Source organism: Anolis sagrei, chromosome 1 (assembly GCF_037176765.1).
Source record: "Anolis sagrei isolate rAnoSag1 chromosome 1, rAnoSag1.mat, whole genome shotgun sequence".
Classification (NCBI taxonomy): Eukaryota; Metazoa; Chordata; class Lepidosauria; order Squamata; family Dactyloidae; genus Anolis; species Anolis sagrei.
In genome coordinates, this window is record NC_090021.1 from 177,069,756 (window position 1) to 177,093,913 (window position 24,158).

At 42.9% G+C, this 24,158-nt stretch overlaps 1 protein-coding gene across 1 annotated transcript in view; it reads right to left on the reverse strand.

The window, feature by feature from the left end:
• Window positions 1–24,158, reverse strand: part of LOC132768561 (uncharacterized) — a 50,405-nt gene that overhangs the window by 3,783 nt on the left and 22,464 nt on the right. The window contains exons 8-11 of the mRNA XM_067463990.1: window positions 22,269–22,353; window positions 21,359–21,821; window positions 10,660–10,762; window positions 1,259–1,347 (exon numbers count right to left, since the gene is read on the reverse strand). Coding sequence (XP_067320091.1) covers window positions 1,259–1,347; window positions 10,660–10,762; window positions 21,359–21,821; window positions 22,269–22,353 — 740 coding nt within the window. The remainder of the gene's footprint in view (window positions 1–1,258; window positions 1,348–10,659; window positions 10,763–21,358; window positions 21,822–22,268; window positions 22,354–24,158) is intronic.

Below are 24,158 nucleotides of genomic sequence, written 5' to 3' on the forward strand. Positions count from 1 at the left end.
GCCACACCACGCAGGGTAACGCATCTCCTTTCACATTTCCAATGGACCTAGCGACTGTTCCTATAGAAAATGCACCTCTTCCAAGCAGGCAGCCATCAGCCCAGCTTCCCAGTTTTTCGAGCCAGTCCCTGGGGTCGTAGAGGTCTCCCCACCACCTCCGCTCTTGGGACGCTTTGGAGCCATTGCCAAAGGGAGAGGCACCTGACAAGCAGCCCCTACACCCAAACCTCAAGCTGAGGCATCGCCTTGCCAACCAAGGCAGGCCTGCCCTCCTCCCCATGTGCGAACTGACCCACCGGCTCCCGCGCTCTTTAGTGATGTGTCTCCATGCCAACCATGGGGCAGTTCTCTCCCTCTGCTTCTCTCTCTTGCCCCCTCATGTGTGCCACCAGGTGAGTCTTATCTGCCAGCCGAGAAAGTACGGGCGAGGGCAATGTGCTGGCGTCTCCTTCCTTCCTTCTCTCCCTCTTGCGGACTTTATTTTAGGTCTCACGGCCCACCTGTGGACTGGGGCCCACGGGTTTTGTACCACTGGACTACACTGACCATATAATGCAATTCAAAGGGCATTGTAGATGTTAACACAGATATTCACATGCTGCCAATGGAAGGAAGCATGGTCCCTGCTGGAGAGGAGAACATGTGTGTGTGTGTGTGTATTTTCAGTGCTTCTTATTAAAATAGTCCTGCTGTTAAGAATTGTGGGATCTGAAGTTCAAAACATCTGGTGGAGAACAGTTTGAGAAACTCTGCTCTACTACACTGATGATATTCAATGAATGGTCTTGCTTTTTAAGATATGTGTAGCAAAATTAAGAAGGCTGCGAACCCTGCTGTGAAAAGGAGCAACCACGTGTTCATTATGATTTGTTTTGTGTTTTCCTCTTGATGTTACCCTTAAAAAAACAGTGAGGTGGGTCAGTCTGAAACACAGTCACTATGCAAGGTTCACCTAGTGTGTTTCTTGAGCCAGCAGGGATTATTAGGACTCCCAAGTACTCCAACCACTACACCACACTCGGACATGTCTCAAGAAATAAAAGAAACATAATCAAACTATGGTACTGTTCACGCTATTCTAAAATATTGGGTGTGCAGAAACCTCCTGTATTGATGAAGGGAATGCAATTCTTGTTAAAATTATTTATGATTTGCTGCTCATCTAGAAAAAAAGGGGGAAGTCATAGAAGGGAACACATCCTCTATAACTGCAACAACACATACACATCCAAGGGTTAAGAAAAGTGTATAAACTTACAGAGACAGTAGCTGTAGGAATCTGTAGTCATGCTTGAATGTAAAATATTCTACATCTGGCAGTCCGGTATCGTCACTTTTGCGAGCCATCTGTAACAAAATATAGGGAAATATGTCAGCCCTGCATCAGCATCCCTTGTTATTTTCACTATTTTTTATAAAAAAAAAAAAACCTATACGCTTATATAGGACCAAGCAGAGCTGCCCAGGGAATGAGAAGATAAGGCTGAGGCAATGGGCTCTCACAAAGCAAGCACCCTTCAGACCAGTTTCCAACCATAATATCACATAGAGTCAATAAAACATCATAATTCATATTACAATAAAACATTAAAACAGCAATTACATTCAATTATCATTGCATCCTTTGGCCCACTTTGCACATTGATCACCAGAGATCCTCCCCAAAACTTGTAACAAAAATGTAGTTAAACAAAATATAAAAATCCAGCCAGCTTTAATACATGGATTAAAGAATGCCGCACTTTTTTCAGCAGTCAGTGAACTGGCAAAAGCCAGCCCGAATAAAAGAGCCTTTCCCTGCCACTGGAGTGGATTTCCATAGTCTGGGAGAGACCACTCAGAAGGGCCTTCCTCTTGTCCATGTGAAATGTGCCTGTGGAGATGCTGGGCCTGAGCAAACCTGAAAGTCTGCACAGATTCATGTAAGAAAATGAAGCAGTCAGTATCAGCTGTGAACCTAGAAGATGACTTTAGTTGTGTTGTAACATATTAGCCCAACGCGACCATGCCTGCTGTGATCAACAGGGATCTGTTTCCTTGTGAATCAGGAAGTACCTGATTGACATTTCCATTCCCTTTTGTGAGTGACATCCATTATGACATGCAGAAGCAGGGTCCTTGCCTCAATTCCCCTCTCACAGTAGAAAATACCCTAAATAAGAACTGGATGACTTCCACAGTCCCTGTACAGTATCTAGATTGAGGGAAGACATGGTGTCCCTCTATTTGGCTTTGGTCAGATTTCACCTAGAGTAGTGTGTCCAATTCTGGGCACCACAGTTCAAAAGTGATATTGATAAGCTGGAAGGTGTTCAAAGGAGGGCAACTCAAATGATCAAAGATCTAGAGACCATGCCCTACGAGGAGCGTCTTAAAGAACTGGGCATATTTAGCCTGCAGAAAAGAGGTTGAGAGGAGACACGATAGGCATGTATAAAGATGTGAAAGGATGTCATAAGGAAGAGGGTGCAGGCTTATTTCCTGCTGCCCTGCAAACTAGGACTCAGAACAATGGGTTGAAATGACAGGGAAGGAGGTTCTACATGCTCACGGGGAAGAACTTCCTGACTATAAGAAGAGCTGTTCAGCAGGGGAACTCTCTGCCTCGGAGTGTAGTGGAAGCTCCTTCCTTGGAAACTTTTAACCAGAGGCTGGATATCCATTTTCTTAGGGGAACTTTCATTGTGTTTTGCCTGAATGGCAGGGGTTTGGATTTGATGGCCCATGTAGTCTCTTCCAACTCAATTATTCTACTATTCTTTGACCCAGTTATTGCCTACTCCCCCCTCTCACCAACAACCCCGCAATTTAGTGGCCAGTGGAGTGTAAGGAAAGGGAACTATGTCCTGGCAGCTAGATGCAAAACAACACCATCCTCAGGACCTCTAGAGGACCCCAGGGGTGCCGTTATCACTGCATACACAGCTATAGAGAAATAGCTGGAGATTTCATCACCACCAAGTTCTCTCCACCAACCACGAAATGGCCATGCCAGTGATGTGTGTACTTCTATAGGTGACGGATGTGTTTCAAATGGTGGTGGTGGTGTGGGGGGAGAGATTACACAAGGTAGGCAGCAAAATCCTCCCTCTTGTGGCTGGCATTGGTCACTCATAGAATGCCAGCCACTCGTCCCTTATATGAGCCTGCCCATATTAAATAATAATAATAATAATAATAATAATAATAATAATAATAATAACTTTATTTATATAACCACTCTGAGTCTCCCCGAGGGGTCTCAGAGCAGTTCCCAGGTAACATCACAAAACATGCAAAGTAAAACAACATAACCATAAGATTAACAAAACAATATAAGCATAAAAATGGTCGCCATAACAGACATACATTAAAAATAATCCTGCCTGTTCAAGGCAATTTAAAAATTTAAAAAGCCGGGCCAAGATTTGTGCAAGCAACAATAATATTAGGTACTGGTCTGTGGCTGTTCATTCCAGGGCCGATTAGAGGAAGTGATCTGGGGAATTGGTAGGAAGAAGAAGGCCGTATTCAACAATGTGTAAGACTAAGTTAGAACTGGTCATTTTCAAAGTCTTGTTGAAACCACCAGGTCTTCAAGCTCTTACGAAAGGAGGGGAGGGATGGGGCCTGTCTTATTTCCCTTGAAAGGAAGTTCAAGATAGATCTTACACTTAAAAGGATGAAACTCTATATCTCCTATCCTCAGAATATTCGCTTTTCCTCAATGGGAAATACACTCCAACACTCGATACACTCGAAGGCAACCAATACACTCGATGGCAACCATCAACTGATATTTTTTTAACTGTCTTTCCGGTGTCATCAGTTTCCATGGCGCTCCAGCTGAGGTCACCATGTGTCATTGTTAAATGCTGTGATTTGCTGTAGTGAAGGGCCAACTGCTTAGGTAGCCCTTCACTCAAGAAGATGAATGAGTGTAAACCAATGTATTTGTTCATTCAGCATATTCAGGAAAACATTAGTACAGCCATGCTTTCAGAACTGACTGGCAGGCAGTGCCCCCACAAACCAGTACAGAAATGAACTATGAATGAATGATCTTGAGACGAGATGAGATGTTATGATGTTTATTGATTGTTATAATGTTATTCTTTTAACTAGATTTTAACTGTTTTTATCATGTTTAAGTATTGGATTTGCTTTGTTAACCACTCTGAGTCGCCCTGAGGGCTGAGAAGAGTGGTATGCAAATATAGTAAATAAATAAATAATAAGTAAATGTGACTTTCTTTCTATCCCGCCCGATCTTCCTCAGGGGACTCAGGGCAGATTGCAACATACAGAGAGGTAAACATTCAATGCCATATAAAGATGCAAAACAACAGAAACAAAAAGATAAAAACCCAATTTACATTCACACAAGCAACTACAGCTCAGGATGGACCCATTTTTATTTACCGTGTCTAGACCAACAACACATGTGACATTTCTTCACCAGAAAATGGTTTGATCTTATTCTGTGGAAATATTATCTTTTGAAGTAATGTTTAAATCCTGGAATCATGATGTCAGGATCCAAATCTCAATGGATCAGGTCCAGAGGTGGATGAACAGAAGTTTCCCCATAGGAAGTAGCTTCTTGGTTATTTCACCCCACAACAGCCCACGGCTCTCACACCCAGATTGGTTCCGGGGTGTAAGGAACATTCTAGATTTGCAAGTCCAGGATACTGAAATCAAAGGAACGTAGTAGGTGGACAAGTGCCTTTCTAGTCAAGTAAGACAGCTCTGGATTCATATCAGTGTATCTTGTCCAAATATTGACATTGGACTTCTTCCTCTTGAAAGTTAGGCATGAATGAAGTGATTTAATTTTGTTTCAGTTGTGTCACTATTGAAACAAAATATTAGACTTTGGTGATCAGATTGCTTCAAATACATTTCGCCAGCTTTTTACAATAAAGGGGTGACATGCACGTCATCTGACACCCAAGACAGGTAATCTGATTATTAATAATCAATTCTGCTTGGGGCCAGGGGCACCACGACACCAAACTGACATCAGGAGTGACAACATTTATATTTTCATGTTTGTCCTTTTCACATTTGTGTTGGTTGTACGTGTAATAAGGGAACAAAGCTGCTATATTTTGCAGTTTTGAGAGTCTGGGTCCATCTGGGAATGCCTCTTTTAAAATAACTTGAGCAATTTAAGGGGTGTTTTGAGCTGGATTCATCAGCTGCCAAATGGGTATAAGGAGTTTCATGTAACCCCCATGACACATTTTTCTCACACCATTGTGATCAGCCAGGTATGGAATTTGTTGATAGTTGAATAAACAGATTATTCTTGTGGGTTGTTGTAGGTTTTTTCAGGCTATATGGCCATGTTCTAGAGGCATTCTCTCCTGATGTTTCACCTGCATCTTTGGCAAACATCCTCAGAGGTAGTGAGGATGCTTGCCATTGATGCAGGCGAAACGTCAGGAGAGAATGCCTCTAGAACATGGCCATATAGCCCGAAAAAACCTACAACAACCCAGTGATTCCGGCCATGAAAGCCTTCGACCAAACATATTATTCTTGTTATTGCTTTTCCACTGTGATGCATCAGCTCATTATAAAATAAACAAAGTCATACAAATAAAAGTGATTTTTTCCCCTGTGTGTTGCACATCTAATCAATTCAGCTTTGAAATATAATTATTAAATGGTGCAAGAAATACAAGGGTTGGTCACGAAGTCTATCCCATGAGGGATAGAAGTTAGAATAGATTAGTATAGCCAAGATATAGAATTATAACAGTTTTATAACACTTTAACTACCATGGATAAATGATATAGAATCCTGGGATTTGTAGTTTGTTGTGGTACTAGAGCTCTACATAGCTAACAAACCAACAAATCGCAAGATTCTATAGCATTGAGGCATGGCTGTCAGTCATATCAAAATGCTATAATTCTGCAGTTTGGCTACTAAGTGCCTTCTCTTCAACATAGGCAATCTTAAACAATGGGTTGTTGTAGGTTTTTCGGGCTGTATGGCCGTGTTCTAGAAGCATTCTAGAAGCATTCAGAGGTTGTGAGGTCATAGACAGACCTCACAACATCCGAGGATGCCTGCCATAGATGCAGCAAAATGTCAGGAGAAAATGCTTCCAGAATATGGCCATACAGCCCGAAAAACCTACAACAACCCAGTGATTCCAGCCGTGAAAGCCTTCGACAGTACGTCAAACTAAAACAGTTAACAGCAGTGCACTTTCTGTTTTTGTTATACTTAGAATTGTATTTGATTCAAACATATGTCTTAAAAAACATGATCAGAAATATTTTTTAAAGGTGACACTATAATTCTCCATTGAGCTAAGAAGCTCTCCGGTTGTTTTCTATCATAATTTTCGGCAACCTAAATTTAGGTATTAGTTCCAACTGGCATAGGCTCATAAAATCAAGGGTATTTACATAGGTGTCGACACTGTTGTTTATGTCTTCATATCATTTTTGAGTTTTGTTGACCCTACAGTAAACACATCGGAGGGAACAACCTTGGAAAGAGTTGTCCTGAGGGGGTCTACCATGACCTTCCTTTGAGACAGGCTCTCTATCCCAGGATATGTTCTCAGGTTTTCTGCTTTAAAGTGGATTATGTGAGTCTGCACTGCCAGATAATCTGAGATAAACAGAAAACCCGGGATCAGATCATGGGATAGAGGACCTGTCTGGAAAGACCCTGAGACAGTATTTATTTATTTATTTATTATTTCGGTTACTTCTACCCCGCCCTTCTCACCCCGGAGGGGACTCAGGGCAGCTTACAAAGGCACAATTCGATGCCGGCATCAACATAACAATAAAATAAAACAATATAGCAGCAATTCAACAATTAACACTCAGTTTCTGCATTACAACAATAAACCCAATAAAACCAATAAAACCAGTTTCATCTAATTAACGCTCAGCGTTTGCCATCTCATAGTCCAAATTCCAATTCCACTTTGTCAGTCCTGTCTGTCCAGTCGTCTGATTTTCCTTATCTAGTTGTCAGATTGCCCGAAGGCCTGGTCCCACAACCACGTTTTAATTTCCTCCTGAAGGAGAGGAGGGATGTTGATGCCCTGATTTCCCCCGGGAGTGAGTTCCACAGGTGAGGGGCCACCACTGAGAAGGCCCTGCTCCTCGTCCCCACCAACCCCACTTGTGATAGCGGTGGGGTCGAGAGCAGGGCCTCCCCAGATGATCTCAAACTCCCGGGTGGGACGTAGAGGGAGATGCGTTTGGACAAGTACGCTGGACTTGCCAAGGGCCACTCAGTGTGTTTCCATGGCTGAGTGGGAATTCATACCCCATTGTCCTGGGTTGTAATCCAATGCTAAAACCACGACACCACACTGACTCTCAAAAGTGTTGACTTACCATTCAGCGATTGGCTGAAGATGTCTGCTCTACAAGATGACATCATAATATTAATTATAGCAATGCAAACAAAAGTAAATCTCACCCTCTTGAAACACAGGGATTTCTTTCCATTCCCATTTTTATTTTGTATGAAGTTGTGCCACTTTTTTGTTTTGTTTTTCTTTTCTTTTGTGCTTTGGGCAGGCATGTGTACTAGCGCATAAGCAAACGTAATTGTTTTTAACAAAGTATTGAGTTAATCCCATTGTAAACGGCAAAGAACAATAATTAAAAACAAGCACAGGCTTTCTTTTTCCAAAAAATAAATAAAATAAAGTTAAGGACCGAGCCACTCAGTAAACAAAACATGCCTTTAATTTCTGTTCTCAAACAGCTTCACTTGAATCCCTTTGAAAGGGAGAATACAGACAAGGCAGTTGGATGGGTCCTCGGACTCTGTCCTGTGGAGCCCTTTGATCATCACACTTGGCTCTCAGGGTTTCTGCACTTAGGTTACTCACTGGAGGAATGAGAAAGCAGCAGCAGCAGCAAGGCCAGTTCACTTCCAACAGCCCCATTCCCCCCTGCCCTTTGAACTGAATGAAGGGGGCATGCCAAGCAAAATGTGTAAAACTCCCAGGTTCATGAAGCCTTTTATTGAAAACTTTTCAACAAGGACAACCCAGTTTTTTTGACGACTTGGGTGCTTTACCCACAAACATCAGCAGGAGTGAATCCAGTAATGGGAGCGAGGAGAGACATATCACCAAATTAGTATAGTTTTAATCTAGAGCAGGGGTCCCGAAACTTTTTAACTGAGGTTCATGGTCCCTCAGGCTATTGGGGGGCAGGAGGGGGGGGGCAGACAATAGTTAGAAAAAAACCCAATGAATGAATTCCTAACCACATTGCACATATCTTATTTGTAGAAAGAACAATATCATATTTAAAATGAAGTACAATGTTAACCAACATAAAATTCCCAGTATTTCAATGGGAAGTGTGGGCCTGTTTTTGGCTAATGAGTTAGTCATGTTAATTAGGATTGTTGTTGTGTGCCTTCAAGTCATGTGAGACTTGGGGTGATCCAAAGTCTAAAGTTTAGGGGCCGGTGCTGTGTAAGTTACATTGGAGGCCCACATCCGTCATGCGGACCTTAGTTTGGGGATCCCTGTTCTAGGGGAGGATCTGGCAAGCCATTTCTGCGTATTCCTAGACTTAATTTCTTTTTTAAAAAAATCTGCAAGTCAATGTGTGATTTAAAGGCACACACACATCACAAATTATTTCAGATCTTGAATTTTAGTGATGCCACCTCCTTGTAAGAGACTGGGGAATTTCAGAGACATGGTCTGAGCAGAGTATGATTCTCTGACAACAAAGGACAGAAAAACAGAAGAGCCAAAGCTCTAACTAATTCAGCATTCTCTTCACATAATAATTAACCGGTAGACAAGAGAAAAGATCAGTCCTGCATGTCAAGGAACTACTGACAACCCATTATCCACACGTTTGTTCCATCCTCTTTTACAGCTAGTGCACATCTTTACATCTTGTGACAAATTGCATTAACTCTACAGTGTAGGTGCATCCTAGCTAAAAATATTGAATGGTCTTCAAAGGCAACCCATGTAGAACTTGTTACAGTAATCCAAATGGGATTTGATTAGGGCATTTGTGGTTGGGGCCAGATCAGGCATTTCAAGGGATGGGCGCAGCTTGTGCACAACCCTAAGTGTCCAGAGGCACTTCAAGCCACTAAGAAATCTGGGCTGCAAGGTTCACAGCTGAATTCAAGCACCTCTTCACACTTGCTGCCCGAATTGCTGAGTATTGTCATGAATCACGATGACCCCAGCAATTCCCATCCAGGGGGCATGGGGACCTGTCGGCCTGCACCATCCCGCCTTCTCTTCTACCTCAACACACTTTGAGAGCCACTTTAAGCCAGCCAAACCCATCTTTCCTCATGGAAAGACAGGAAGCCTCCCATCATGTGACACTGAAAAATTGGGGTGGTGGCAGGAGGTCCCCCCCCCCCCCTTTTCGCCATGGAGCCACCTTGGAAGTAATTTTACTGTGTAAGATGGGATCTGGTGGACTTTGTGGCAAAAGTGGGAAAAAACCCTGTCCCTACTGCCAAAAATAAGCCTGTGCAAATAGGAACCAACAGCTTACTCAAACTGAAACCTGCAACAAGAGTATAACCCCATCCAAAGGTTGAATCCCTATTTCCTGATTTACTTTTTAACTGACTAAAAATCTCCACTTTGTTTAGTTTTGATTGCAGTTTTTGCCATCATTCACTCCATTGTTGACAGTAAACACGGTTTAGCATCAAACAGCTTCTTTGGAGTTAGGTGGAAAGGAGAAATAGATGGGAGTACAATCAGTATGCTAGTGGCATTGAACCCCAAACTCTGAACAACCTCTCTCTGTGGTTTCATGTAAATGTTGTTGAATAGAATAGAGGTTGAAACAGGCCTTGGAGATCAATACGTTTACAGGATTCACCACAATTACTGCCTGCTGGACCCATCCGGGAAGGAACACAGATACTGTAAACAGTACCTCTAAGTTCCATCTCTGTGAGGTGGCCAAAAAGGACAGTATGACCACTGGTACTAAAAGATATCAAGAGGGCCAGCAGAACCACACACACATCCCATCCTGTTCCCAGCACAAGTCATCCAACAAGGCAAACCAAGCTGCAATGGCAATATTTAGAAATTGACAGACACTGCAAAAATCTGAAAAGTTTAAATTTTCACATGCATTCCAGTTCATGTAAGGTTCGGAAAGTGCAATTTTCTCTAAAGAGACTGTCCCAAACCCAAGAAATCTGTCCTTCCTGAGCCTGCGTTACAGAAAAAACATTTTTTTGACTGACCAAAAAATCTTAAGAGGTGTCTTGGGTAGGAAACAACCAAGGTCAAGCATCCAAGGTCTAAACATTGTTTTATTTCCATGGGAGCAAATAAAATAGAAACCTAATGTTGGAAAGGATCCCAAGGGCCACCAAGTCCAAACTCCTGCCAACACAACAACCCACTGCAAAAGTTCCCCTGAGAAGTGGCCACCTGACTTCTGCTTAAAAGTCTCCACTGAAGATGCTGAGCTTGTCTATTTCACTGCCATATAGCAAATAGTTTTATCATTAGGATCTTTTAACCAATCTGTTTTTAATGATTACATTATTTTAACTACTTAGCTTGACTGGATATTTTTGTTATAATATTTATTTTTGTTATAATATTTATATCTGGCAGTGGTCTTGAGTTAGCTTCAGCAAGCTGGTGATATTGAACCAAAACCCACCTCATCATATGTTCGGTCGCAAATCTCAGAAGCACTCTGGGTCACTGCCGGGCACCAGGAAGCCATGCCATATGCCCCACTTTGCCGGGCTCCTCCAGCAGCTCTTTACACAGGGGGAAGTGTGGCACGTGCGTGGAGCATGAGGCTTCCTCCATTGAAGGAATTGCAAGGCGGGAAGCCTCCTGCATTGTTAGGCAGTGGCAGTGGCATGCTGGTTCCACCCTTCTTCACCCACAGAGCAGACACAATGCCACGTGATCAGAGTCGGCCAGCTCCATGGGCGACAGGGGCTAGATCAGCCCCATATGATGAGATGGTATGATTTCACATAGGTATCAAGTAGCATGGAGGCGGTGGAGAGACATTAATTTTGGTACAAATAATCAATGCAAATAACAATTTATGCTGCCTTCCCTGTCAGCAAGCCATGTGAAGGAGGGCAAAAGAAACTAGGCAGTGAAGGAGGGCAATAAAGGACCCGGCTGGCCCCTCTAAGCATTTACTGCCCTTCCTTATCCCCAACCTTGCTTGAAGTGTATCTGGGTTGCTGGTTTTTTGCACCTTAATCTGCCTGCAGACTTTTTCTTCCAATAGGATGGGTCCTCTGTATCCACAGATTCAATCACCCACAGCTTGAAAACCTATAAATCTCAAATCTTGGCATTGCCATTGTATATAATGGACATCATGTTACTACACCCTTGTAGATCACAGGATTTGAGGATCCACTCCAGCATATAGTGAGACCCACTCTATTTGACTGAAGGGGTTTGATTATGTCAGTGGTTCTCAACCTTCCTAATGCAGCAACCCCTTAATCCAGTTCTTCATGTTGTGGTGACCCCCAACCATAAAATTATTTTTGTTGCTACTTCATAACTATAATTTTTCTACTGTTAGGAATTGTAATGTAAATATCTGATATGATGTATTTTTATTAACTAGATCAAATTTGGCACAAATACCCGATATGCCCAAATTTGAATAGTGGTGGGGTTGTGGTGGTGGTGGTGTAATTTTCTCATTTGGGAGTTGAAGTTGCTGGGATTTATAGTTCACCTACAATCAAGGAGCATTCCAAACTCCACCAATGATGGAATTGGGCCAAACTTGGTACTCAGAATTCCCATGACCAACAGAAAATACAGGAAGGCATAGGTGGGCATTGACCTTGAGTTTTGGAGTTGTAGTTCACCTACATCCAGAGAGCACTGTGGACTCAAACAATGATGGATCTGGACCAAAATTGGTACAGAAACTCAATATGCCCAAATGTGAACATTGGTGGAGTTTGGAGAAAATAGACCTTGGCATTTGGGAGTTGTAGTTGCTGGGATTTAGAGTTCACCTACAATCAAAGAGCATTCTGAAACCTACCAATGATAAAATTGGGCCAAACTTCCCACACAGAACCCCAATGACCAACAGAAAATGCTGTGTTTTCTGGTGGTCTTTGGCGACCCCTCTGGAACCCCATCACAACCCCCCCAGGTCCTGACCCCCAGGTTGAGAAACACTGGATTATGTACTTGGAAGAGGTGTGTCCTAATTGTTACTGCTGTGGTACAAGTGATCCTCCATATCCATTAATTTAACCATCCAATATTCAAAATAAAATATGGGTCACATAAAAATATCTTGGGCCAAATTAAGAAGCCCTGGTCTAATGACTCAAAACCAGCAGAGAGTCTTGTGTAAAACAGGACAGGTTCTAGCTCTTCAACCCACTTCCACAGGCTTAGGCTGAACTGCAGCAGTGCTTCCCCAAAGCCATTTCATGAGGACCAGACTGTGAAGTGGATTGGAGAAACATGTGGAAACTAGGCTTGGGTAACCACAGAAAAATTTGGTTCTAAACTCGTTTCGTTTTTAGGGGGCCCTTGCGTTTCGTTTTTTTTTTAATAATTCCGAAATTTTCCTTTTAAAAATTTCGAAATTTACGAAATTTCGTAAAATTATGAATCAATTTGTTAATGGCGGACGAGATTGTGCAATATGCTAAAAAAACCTCCAAATGGGACAGGGGGAACTTCTGAAGCTTCCCTCTCCCTCTGTTGTTGACTGTTGGTGTGATAAAACAAACAACAACTATTAAACTTGCACCAGACATGCGAAAATAATTACAAAAGAATTATGAAATAATTACGAAATAATTTCGAAATAATTACGAAATAAATTGGGAAAATTGTTTCGAATCTTAATTACTCCTCACACTATTCCTGCATGGCTCAATATTGGATCGTAAGCTAATTTAAATACGAATTAATAACGAATTACGAAATTAACGAACGAAACCGCCTAAGCCTAGTGGAAACATGTCCCTCCTAGGCAGGCACAGAACCATTACATCACCTACGGAGGTCCCCCAGCTATCCCCCAAGATCTTAGGAGATGATGGTGGAATCCTTTTGTCCCTGCCTACAGGGCCCAAGCCAGGTGTTTCTTTGGCCACCCCTCCGCTCTACCAGTCACAGAATGGCTGCAAGGCACGGCAGCACCTGAATGGGAAGCCTAGATCTGGTGGGGGGATGGGGGTGGAAACTAGGCTTGGGTAACCACAGAAAAATTTGGTTCTAAACTCGTTTCGTTTTTAGGGGGCCCTTGCGTTTCGTTTTTTTTTTAATAATTCCGAAATTTTCCTTTTAAAAATTTCGAAATTTACGAAATTTCGTAAAATTATGAATCAATTTGTTAATGGCGGACGAGATTGTGCAATATGCTAAAAAAACCTCCAAATGGGACAGGGGGAACTTCTGAAGCTTCCCTCTCCCTCTGTTGTTGACTGTTGGTGTGATAAAACAAACAACAACTATTAAACTTGCACCAGACATGCGAAAATAATTACAAAAGAATTACGAAATAATTACGAAATAATTTCGAAATAATTACGAAATAAATTGGGAAAATTGTTTCGAATCTTAATTACTCCTCACACTATTCCTGCATGGCTCAATATTGGATCGTAAGGTAATTTAAATACGAATTAATAACGAATTACGAAATTAACGAACGAAACCGCCTAAGCCTAGTGGAAACATGTCCCTCCTAGGCAGGCACAGAACCATTACATCACCTACGGAGGCCCCCCGGCTATCCCCCAAGATCTTAGGAGATGATGGTGGAATCCTTTTGTGCCTGCCTACAGGGCCCAAGCCAGGTGTTTCTTTGGCCACCCCTCCGCTCTACCAGCCACAGAATGGCTGCAAGGCGCGGCAGCACCTGAATGGGAAGCCTAGATCTGGTGGGGGGGGGGGGGGCTTTGGCCACTATAGAAAACTTGAAAACTAACATCCAAGGTTAGCCAGGATCTGCTGCTTTTCAGATGTAGAGAAAGATGAAGATGGTGCTTTGGATCCTAGTCCTTGGAAATACTCTTAACTTTTGATAGAGTGTAATTTCATACCAGAATCAGATATAATTTGGATTGTATGAATGTGAGCTGATCTTGGATTGAGTTTTCGTCTGTACTACAGGTTTCTAAATAAAACGGCTCTTCCATTGGGTTCACTTATACAGTTTCAATGGAAAGAGCAGAACACAGTAAAAAAGGTTAAGTACATTTAAAATGTCTATCTGGGTATGCTTTACTTCTTCTGATCAGATTATTCAACTACCATTCTCTGCCGAACATACACTTAAACACTTTATCAATGTGTATTTCTTGTGCTAGGTTTCTCTAGATATGTAGTGTAATTACCAATGCATGTCATTTCAGGCAGGTACCTCTGGCTTGGAAGCGGCTGAAGAGAACATCGGTTTGCCCAAACTAAAGGCTGCTTCAGAAGGTGAGAACTACTACAGACATCCCAACCGATGAGAAACTGTGAAATGATTTCCGTAAAGTAACACACAACTCTTAGCTTTTTACAGATGTTTCTGCAAACAAATATTACAAGGTAATAAATAAAGACTACTCCTTTTGTAATAGGTTTTTTTTAGCAGTTTGTAGAATCCTAAAATTGGAAGAGACCTCGTGGGCAGGGCCGTAGCCAGAAAAAAAATTCAGAGGGGGGGTTGAAAATTTGGGGGGGGGGGGTTGAAATCTGCCTCCTAGCTCACGCTGAAGCAAAGAGCACAGCAGGGGGCAGAGCAGCCTTCAAAAGCCTGCATCTCTGCCCCTGTCAGCCACCTCCACCAAGTCTGGACTCCTTACTGAGAGCATTCAACACCGCCCACCCAACTTGGTTGCTCTGCTACATCGGCTATTGCTGCAAGTAATGACAGTGTAAATAAATTGTCAGTATTTCCTTGACATAGTGCTTGCAGTTCTGGAAGGACGCTTATTTTTTTTGCATCTCATAGACTTAGCATGGGGATTTGGTTAACCAGTTAAAATTCATGAGTTAACCAATTTTTTTAACCTGAAAGATTTCGGGGGGGGGGGGGGGTTGAACCCCTTAAACCCCCCCCCCCCACGGCTACAGGCCTGCTCGTGGGCCATCCAGTCCAACCCCATGCCAAAGAAAATCACATTCAAAGCATCCCTGACATATCATCCAATCTTGTATATCATAGGATTCAAGAATCCATGGGTTTTGGTTTTCTCTATGGGTTCTGGAACCAAATGCCAGCGGACAACCAAAGCCACTGTATTTGACTTAAGGGATTTGATTATGGACTTGGAAGTTAGGTGTCCTAATTGTTATTACTGTGGTACAACTGACCCTCCATATTCGCTGATTTAACCATCCAATAGTAAAAAAAAAGTTTTATTTGTATACCTTTTTTATATAGCCATATACCTGGGTCACATAAAAATGTCTTGGGCAAAAGGGGCTTGCAAGTTGAAAAGGCTGAAGAAGCCCTGGTTGAATGCAACAAAACCAGCCGAGGGTCTTGTGCAAAACAGGCCCAGTTGAAGCCATTCAACCCACTCCCCTCCCATGGACCTAGGCTGGACAGCTGCAGCGCTTCCCTGAAGCCATTTCATGCAGATCAGAAGGTGAAGGGAATTGGAGAAACAGCTGGCTGTGCCTCATAGGACACATCGCTAAGTTTCTCTAGGCATGGAGTGAAAGGAACAGTGCCTGTCATTTCAGGCAGGTAACTCAGGCATGGAATTTCCTAACGAAATTTGGCATCAGTTTGCCAAAACGAAACATGTCCAACACAGGTGAGAACTAGTACAGACCTTCTGACTGGTGAGAAACCAACGATTTCTGTCAAGTAACACACAACCCTTCACCTTTTACAGGTGTTTCTACAAACGCATATGACAAGGTAAGAGGAAAAGAAACACTCCTCCTTTCGTAATAGTTTTCTTTTTTCAATCTATTTTTATTAAGGGGAAGGGGGGCAGGGTGGGGAACACAAAGGGGAAGAAAAGGTAATTTTTCTTTTCTTTTACAAATAATAATAATAATAATAATAATAATAATAATAATAATACTTTATTTGTACCCCGCTACCATCTCCCCAAGGGACTCGGTGTGGCTTACATGAGGCCGAGCCCGAATACAACAATACATGCAAAACGACAACAGTACAAGAAATTAAAATAAAACATAGACAATAAAATATACAACATTATGAATAAGATAACACGCAATTAAAAACGTCTTTAGGGAGTGAGTTCCAGAGTCGAGGGGCCACCACCGAAAAGGCCCTCTCTCTCATCCCCACCAACCGCGCCTGCGATGCTGGTGAGATCAAGAGCAGGGCCTCCCCAGATGATCAAAGGGATTGTGTGGCTTCGTATACAGAGATGCGGTCATGCAGGTAGGCGTGGGAGAACAATATATAGGAAAGTAGGAAAGTGGGAGAACAATACAGTAGAAAAAAAGAATGCCTCTAAGCGTGAGGAAAGAATGAAAGCTTTGCAGGAATCCTTGAAAATACATCATTCCAAATTAAAGGTAAAGGTAAAGGTTGTCCCCTGACATGAAGTCCAGTCATGTCTGACTCTGGAGTGTGGTGCTCATCTCCATTTCTCAGCCAAAGAGCCGACGTTGTCCATAGAAACCTCCAAGGTAATGTGGCCGGCATGACTGCATGGAACGACCTTACCTTCCCGCCGGAGTGGTACCTATTGATCTACTCACATTTGCATGTTTTTAAACTGGTAAGTTGGCAGAAGCTGGGGCTGACAGCGGAGGCTCACGCCACTTCCCGGAATCGAACCTGCGACCTTGGGTCAACAGCTCAACAGGTCAGCGCTTTAATCCACTGCGCCACCAGGGCTCCTACACGGTCAGGCTTTAATTTGGAATTAAATTTATTTATTTATTTATTTACTTTGCTTATATACCGCTGTATCTCAAGCCCGAAGGCAACTCACAGCGGTTCACAAACAGTAAAAACAGTAGAAACAGCACTGGTTCCATACAACATATAACAATTGACTTAACACATTATCCATAAATTACCAATAAGCAATTACAATGCACAAGTATTACAAAAAACAACCGTACCCAATCTTCTCATCATCCAAGCATAGTCCAGGTTCGTCGTCCATTGTTCCATTCCTATGTTCCATTACCAGATTGCACTAAATTACTCAAACGTCTGCACAAACATCCAGGTCTTCACCTTTTTGCGGAATACCATTAGAGATGGTGCTAGTCTAATGTCCGTAGGAAGGGCGTTCCACAGCCGAGGAGCCACCACCGAGAAGGCCCTATCTCTCGTCCCCGCCAGCCGAGCTTGAGAAGCAGGCGGGATCGAGAGCAGGGTCTCTCCGGAAGATCTCAAAGTCCTGGTGGGTTCATAGGCAGAGATGCGGTCAGATAGGTAGCTTGGGCCGGAACCGTTTAGGGCTTTAAAGGCCAACGGCAGCACTTTGAATTCAGCCCGGTAGCAGATTGGTAGCCAGTGGAGTTGGCGCAACAGGGGGGTTGTATGCTCCCTGCGCTCCACTCCTGTTAAAATCATGGCTGCCGAGCGTTGGACTAGTTGGAGCTTCCGAGCTGTCTTCAAAGGCAACCCCACGTAGAGAGCGTTGCAGTAGTCTAAACGGGATGTAACTAGAGCGTGGACTACCGTGGCCAAGTCAGACTTCTCACCCCGCAGGGGACTCAGGGCGGATTACAGTGTGGCAAATATATGGCAAACATTCAATACCAATTTTTGACATACAAACATATACAGACATACACAGAGGCTATTTAACTTTTTCTGGCCGCCAGGGGAGCTGTCGCTTTCATCCTCCATCTGCGACGCTGATGAAGCACTTCCGCATTCCCCGCATGCTTCCCCGCTGGAATGCTTTGCTGGAGTCTTCTTTATGGCCTCATAAATCAGTTAATTTAGCCTCCCCACACTTTAAGGTGGTACCTAATTTTCCTAATTGACAGATGCAACTGTCTTTCGGGTTGCAAAGGTCAACAACAGGCTACACACAATTGGTTGGAAACCCACTCCAACCCAGGCTGGCTTCGAACTCATGACCTTTTGGTCAGAGTGATCTTAATGCAGCTGACACTCAGCCAGCTGCGCCACAATCCCGCGGAAGAAGATGTCCCGTCTTCATTGGAGAACGATACTTTTTCAAACCCTGATTTTCTTCCTCAGACTTCCACCATAGAATCATAGAATCAAAGAGTTGGAAGAGACCTCATGGGCCATCCAGTCCAACCCCCTGCCAAGAAGCAGGAATATTGCATTCAGATCACCCCCGACAGATGGCCATCCAGCCTCTGTTTAAACGCTTCCAAAGAAGGAGCCTCCACCACGCTCCGGGGCAGAGAGTTCCACTGCTGAACGGCTCTCACAGTCAGGAAGTTCTTCCTCATGTTCAGATGGAATCTCCTCTCTTGTAGTTTAAAGCCATTGTTCCGCGTCCTAGTCTCCAGGGAAGCAGAAAACAAGCTCCCTCCCTCCCCCTCCTCCCTGTGGCTTCCTCTCACATATTGACTTGGATTTGAAAGCGCTGTCATCCAAATGCATGGCTGGAGATCACCTTCATTGGAGATAGATACGAGCATTGCAATAGCACCTCCCGGCATTAGAGGGGAGTGGAAGGGCCCAGGGACCTCTGTAGTGTAGATGAGCATACCTGGTTGCATCTGCACTGTAGAATTAGTGCAGTTTGATACCGCTTTAACTGCCGGGCTTTCAGTTTGGGGAGGCACGAGCACACTTGACTAGAGAAGGCCCAAGGCTTCATCAGACAACAGCTCCCAGGATCCCACAGCATTGAGCCATAGCAAGTGGTGGCAAACTGCATTAATTCTGCAGTGTAGACGCACCCTAAGATGACACATAGTGTTTAAATGGAAGTATGGGATGCTAAAATACAAGTAAATATAGAATTCAATGTGACTAAGGAACTGGATGCCAAATGTCTGTATGTGCTTTCAAGGTGGGGGTCGTCTACAGCAAACGTTGGCTGATTTTGCCACTGGTATCCATTATCCTACCCAAATCATGACCAGGAATGACCCAGCTTAGCTTATAAGATCAGGCAGGGTCTGGTGCCATTAGGGTATTATTTAGGCCCAGATAATAAAATATTATAAATATAAAACCAGCTGAGCCCAAACGTTCCCTTACTTTGTATACGCGCTCAGAGTGAGACTACACATTATTCCTTGTGAAGGTACTGGAATATCTGTCAACAAAAGGGATTGCATTTTAAATACTAAATTAGTACAGAGGCAGAATTAACCTAGAAAGAAGCATCATTCAACAAGGTTCGGCAAATGTTTTATTCAAAACTGGTGGTGCAGCAGGTTAAACTGCTGAGTTGCTGATCTTGGTGACCGAAAGGTTGGTGGTTCGAATCCAGGAGCAGGGTGATCTCCCCAACTTCTGCCAACCTAGCAGTTCAAAAGCATGCAAATATGAGTAGATTAATAGGTACCGCTTCGGCAGGAAGGGAACAGCGGCGCTCCAACAGTCATGCCAGCCACATGACCTTGGAGGCGTCTACAGATAATAATAATACTTTATTTATACCCCTCTCCATCTCCACACCCATCAGTACAGTACATACATTGTAATACAAAAAACATAATACCAGAAAATAAAATACATAAAATGCAAAAGAAATATAATATAACACTGGCTCTTTGGCTTCGCGATTGAGATGAGCATCGCCCTCACAACTAGACTTAATGCCAAGGGGAAACCTTTACCTTTACGTTAACACGCATCGTGAAGCGAAATGAGCAAGTCAGGCCAGCTTAATGGGAGAAAAATACTTGGAGCCTTCTAGACACCTTTGAAGGCTTCTTCCAAACTGTATTCTAAGCTTCATTTTCCTTAGGGTTGCCATTTTTGATAACCAAACCTTCGGCTTTACGTTTGGCGTAGGTTTGTGTTAAGAACCCCATTAAAGTCACCCAATATTATTAGCTCATCGTATTGTTGCTCTATAATATACCATTTTAGTTTTTCAATAAATTTTCCTTTGGCCCCATTGGGCGCATATATATTGCAGATTAAAATTCGAAGGGAGTTCACTTCAATCATCACTCCTAATATTCTACCTTCGCAGTCCTTAAAGACTAGTTTGGATAATGTACCTTCTTTGACATATGTGGCGACCCCCTTTTTCTTTTTTCTTTTTAAATAACCTTTATTAAAGTTTTCCATAAAAATATACAAGTGTAATAAAATCATCGTAGAAGATGAGAGAGTAGGGAAAAGAGGGAAAAGAAGAGGGAGGGAGAGAGAGAAAATAAGAAGAAGAAAGCTTGACTTCCTGGTATCTTTCAAAAGTCTTGTATGTGGTCTTCTTTTAATATTTCTTTGTTTCTTTACTTTTTTGTTTCCTTCTTTCCCCCTTCTTGTTGTGTTACGGTCTCTATTTGTTCCTTTCAAATCACAATTCCTTTTCTTTTCTTTTTCTTAAATATTCGGTAACTTCTTTCCAGTCTGTTTCTTTTCTTCTTATTTCTTTATTTTCCAATAGTAGGAATGTAAGCCTATCTAGATTTCTAATTTCTAACATTTTTATTATCCAGTCTTCCTCTTTTGGTATCTCCTCCTGTTTCCATTTTCTGGCAAAGCACATTATTGCAGCAGTTAGGGCTAAGAATAGAATTTTATCTTTATCTTTTTCCAAATTCCTATCGTATATTCCTAATAAAAATATCTCTGGTTCCAGTGGTACTTGCATCTTTAACATATTTTGAATCTCTTTTTGTATTATCGTCCAATATTCTTTTGCTTTATCACAAGTCCACCACATGTGGTAATACGAACCTTCTTTTTTTTTCTACATTTCCAACCTGTCGTGCTTGTATTGTTATATATTTTTCCCAATTTTTTCGGGGTCAAATACCACCTTTGTGACATTTTGACCCAATTTTCTCTCAAATCTGATGCATAAGCAAACTTTAGTCGTCTCTTCCAGATTTCTTCCCATTCCTCGTTTCTTATCTTTCTTCGTATATTTTCGTTCCATCTTTTCATGTAATTTTTCTCTTCTTTTGGTTCCATATACCATTCTAATAATTTCTTGTATATCTTCGTTATTAATTTCTTCTCTGTTTCCATAATTTTGTCCCAAAATTATTTTCCTTGTGTAAAACCTAATTTTTTATCTTATTTATATTTCTCTTTAATCCGGCAATATTGCAGCCAGGTGTTTAATTCATGTGGCTCTTTTACTACCAATTCTCCTTGTTTGTTTTTCAGTATTGGCCACTCCCTTGCGTCTGCTTCGGTCTCCCCTGCAGGATTCGCCCCACTCGTTCCCCAGTTGTCTTCTGGTCTATTGTTGACCTGGAGTTGTTTTCCTGGTGGATTCCTGCACCTTTGTTTGCCTTTCGCTTCTGTTGTTTTTAATATTAGTTTTGTTTCGCGGTCTGTGGATCTGCAGGTCCCGCCGGACGCCAGACATCGCGAGATCGCTGATCCCCGTCCGCGCACGTCTCCGCTCAGCCTCCCGTTCTCCACACTCTGCGGGGGCTCACTGGCCAATCTTCCCTGCACTGCGGCCGGGTTGGCGCTGCTGGAAATGAGGGTCTTCTCCGCTGCAACCCAGGTGGGCCACGGTTGGGTCAGTATCTTGACTTCTTCCGTCTTTCTCTTACTCCCGTTCCCATTCTCGTGGTATTTGCCTCTACTCCAGCTCTGGTTCTTACTTGTTTTCTCTTGCGTTATTTCTTTATCTTGTTTTACCTTCCATTGCACGGTTTTGCTCCTCCCCTTCCGGCTCTCTTCTCCGCCTACTTCCTGTGTTTTTCTCACTGCCTTCTCTTGCTCTCTTGATGGACCTAATTTCAAAGCAGTCATGATGGACATATGTTAGAATTACACAAAACATGACAAATGATTTAATGAGTTATCAAGTGGTGCTAACCAACTGGAGAATATCTCATTATGCCTTTTGTTGTGGGGCTACCACCTTGACAGTGATTGGGGCTAGGCTCATGTGGACCATAATGACGGATCTGATTAGCTGTCAAGGGAAATGCAAAAGGGCTTCTTTATCGTGTGCCATTTTGATCTTCAGAGGCTATGGCCTCATTCTTCTGATCACAGAATTGTCTTCCATAAGTAGGCTGTTCACTTCAGCACTCAGCCTTCTGAGTCAAGGAGAAAAAGGAGGATCAAATCCTCCTTTTTCTCCTTGACTCAGAAGGCTGAGTGCTAGTGTGTTTGTTACTGGAACTGCCTTTTAAAAAAAGCAGATGTGTAGTTCATACAAAGGGATACTGTACCTGGTGCTGTTACTGGAGGAAGTTTCTTTAGATCTATCCCAATTTCTGCCGCTAATTTTTCCCGCCGGATCTGCATTCGGGCTTCCTGTAAGCAATAATACTGAGATTAGACAAACACAGTACTGAGCCATGCCAGTCAAAGTTGTATCACACAACGCTATTCTTTGCCTGACACAAAAACACTTTATGTCACAGCAAATGAGATCTATACGTTGGATTATTGTTGTTGTTATTTTACTGACACAAAAACGCAGCATGTCACAGCAAATGAGCTCTATAGCTGGATTTCACATCACAAAATCACAAGTCACACTTCCCAAGCGTCATAGAATCCTAGAGTTGGAAGGGACCTCATGGGCTATCCAGTCCAACCCCCTGCCAAGCAGGAAATTTGCATTCAAAGCACCCCCAACAGATGGCCATCCAGCCTCTGCTTAAAAGCCTCCAAAGAAGGAGCCTCCACCACACTCCGGGGCAGAGAGTTCCACTGCTGAACAGCTCTCACAGTCAGAAAGTTTTTCCTAATGTTCAGATGGAATTTCCTTTCTTGTAGTTTGAAGCCATTGTTCCGCGTCCTAGTCTCCAGAGCAGCAGAAAACAAGTTTGCTCCCTCCTCCCTATGACTTCCCCTCACATATTTATACATGGCTATCATGTCTCCTCACAGCCTTCTCTTCTTCAGGCTAAACATGCCCAGCTCTTTAAGCCGCTCCTCATAGGGCTTGTTCTCCAGACCCTTGATCATTTTAGTTGCCCTCCTCTGGACACATTCCAGCTTGTCAATATCTCTCCTCAATTGTGATGCCCAGAATTGGACACAATATTCCAGGTGTGGTCTAACCAAGGCAGAATAGAGCATGGGTAGCATGACTTCCCTGGATCTAGACACTATGCTCCTATTGATGCAGGCCAAACTCCCATTGGCTCATGTTTAACTTGTTGTCCACGAGGACTTCAAGATCTTTTTCACACGTACCGCTCTCGAGCCAGGTCTCCCCCATTCTGTATCTTTGCATTTCATTTTTTTCTGCCTAAGCGGAGTATCTTGCATTTGTCACTAACTTCATTTTGTTAGTTTTGGCCAATCATCTCTCTAATCTGTTAAGATTGTTTTGAATCCTGCTCCTGTCCTCTGGAGTATTGGCAATCCCTCCCAATTTGGCGTTATCTGAAAACTTGATGATCCTGCCTTCTAACCCTTCATCTAAGTCATTAATAGAGATGTTGACCAGGACCGGGCCCTCTGGGTTCGTCCGCTTAACCAATTACAGATCCACCTAACCGTAGTTTTGCCTAGCCCACATTGGACTAGTTTCCTTGCCAGAAGGTCATGGGGGACCTTGTCGAAGGCCTTACTGAAATCCTGATACGCTACATCCGTGGCATTGCCCGCATCTGCCCAGCTTGTAATTCTATCGAAAAAAGAGATCGGATTAGAGCAACAAGAACCATAAGGAACATTCCTACACAGTGTCCAAAACTGAACATAGAGGGCTTCCCATTCAAAAAACCTCATGCAGCCTTATACGGCACCTTTACAAGCATTCATGTTATTTGACAGCTTAACTTCTGTTGACTTCAAAAGGACAAAAAATGCAGTTGGCCTACTTTATTCACAAACTCAACCTTCTCTGGTTTGAAAATGTTTTAAAAAATCACAATCCAAACCTTGATTTTGTCATTTTATATAAGGGACATGATTTTTCTAAACAATAGTATTTATAATGGGACTTAAACCTCCATGGGTTTTGTTATCCACAACGGTTCCTAGATCCAAATCCCGGTGGATACCAATGACCCACTGCATCTAATTAAAGCCACAATGTACTCCTGTGACGTTCGGATCCAGAATGAGGCAATAAACTCAGCTGAAGAATCCGTTGGCCCCAG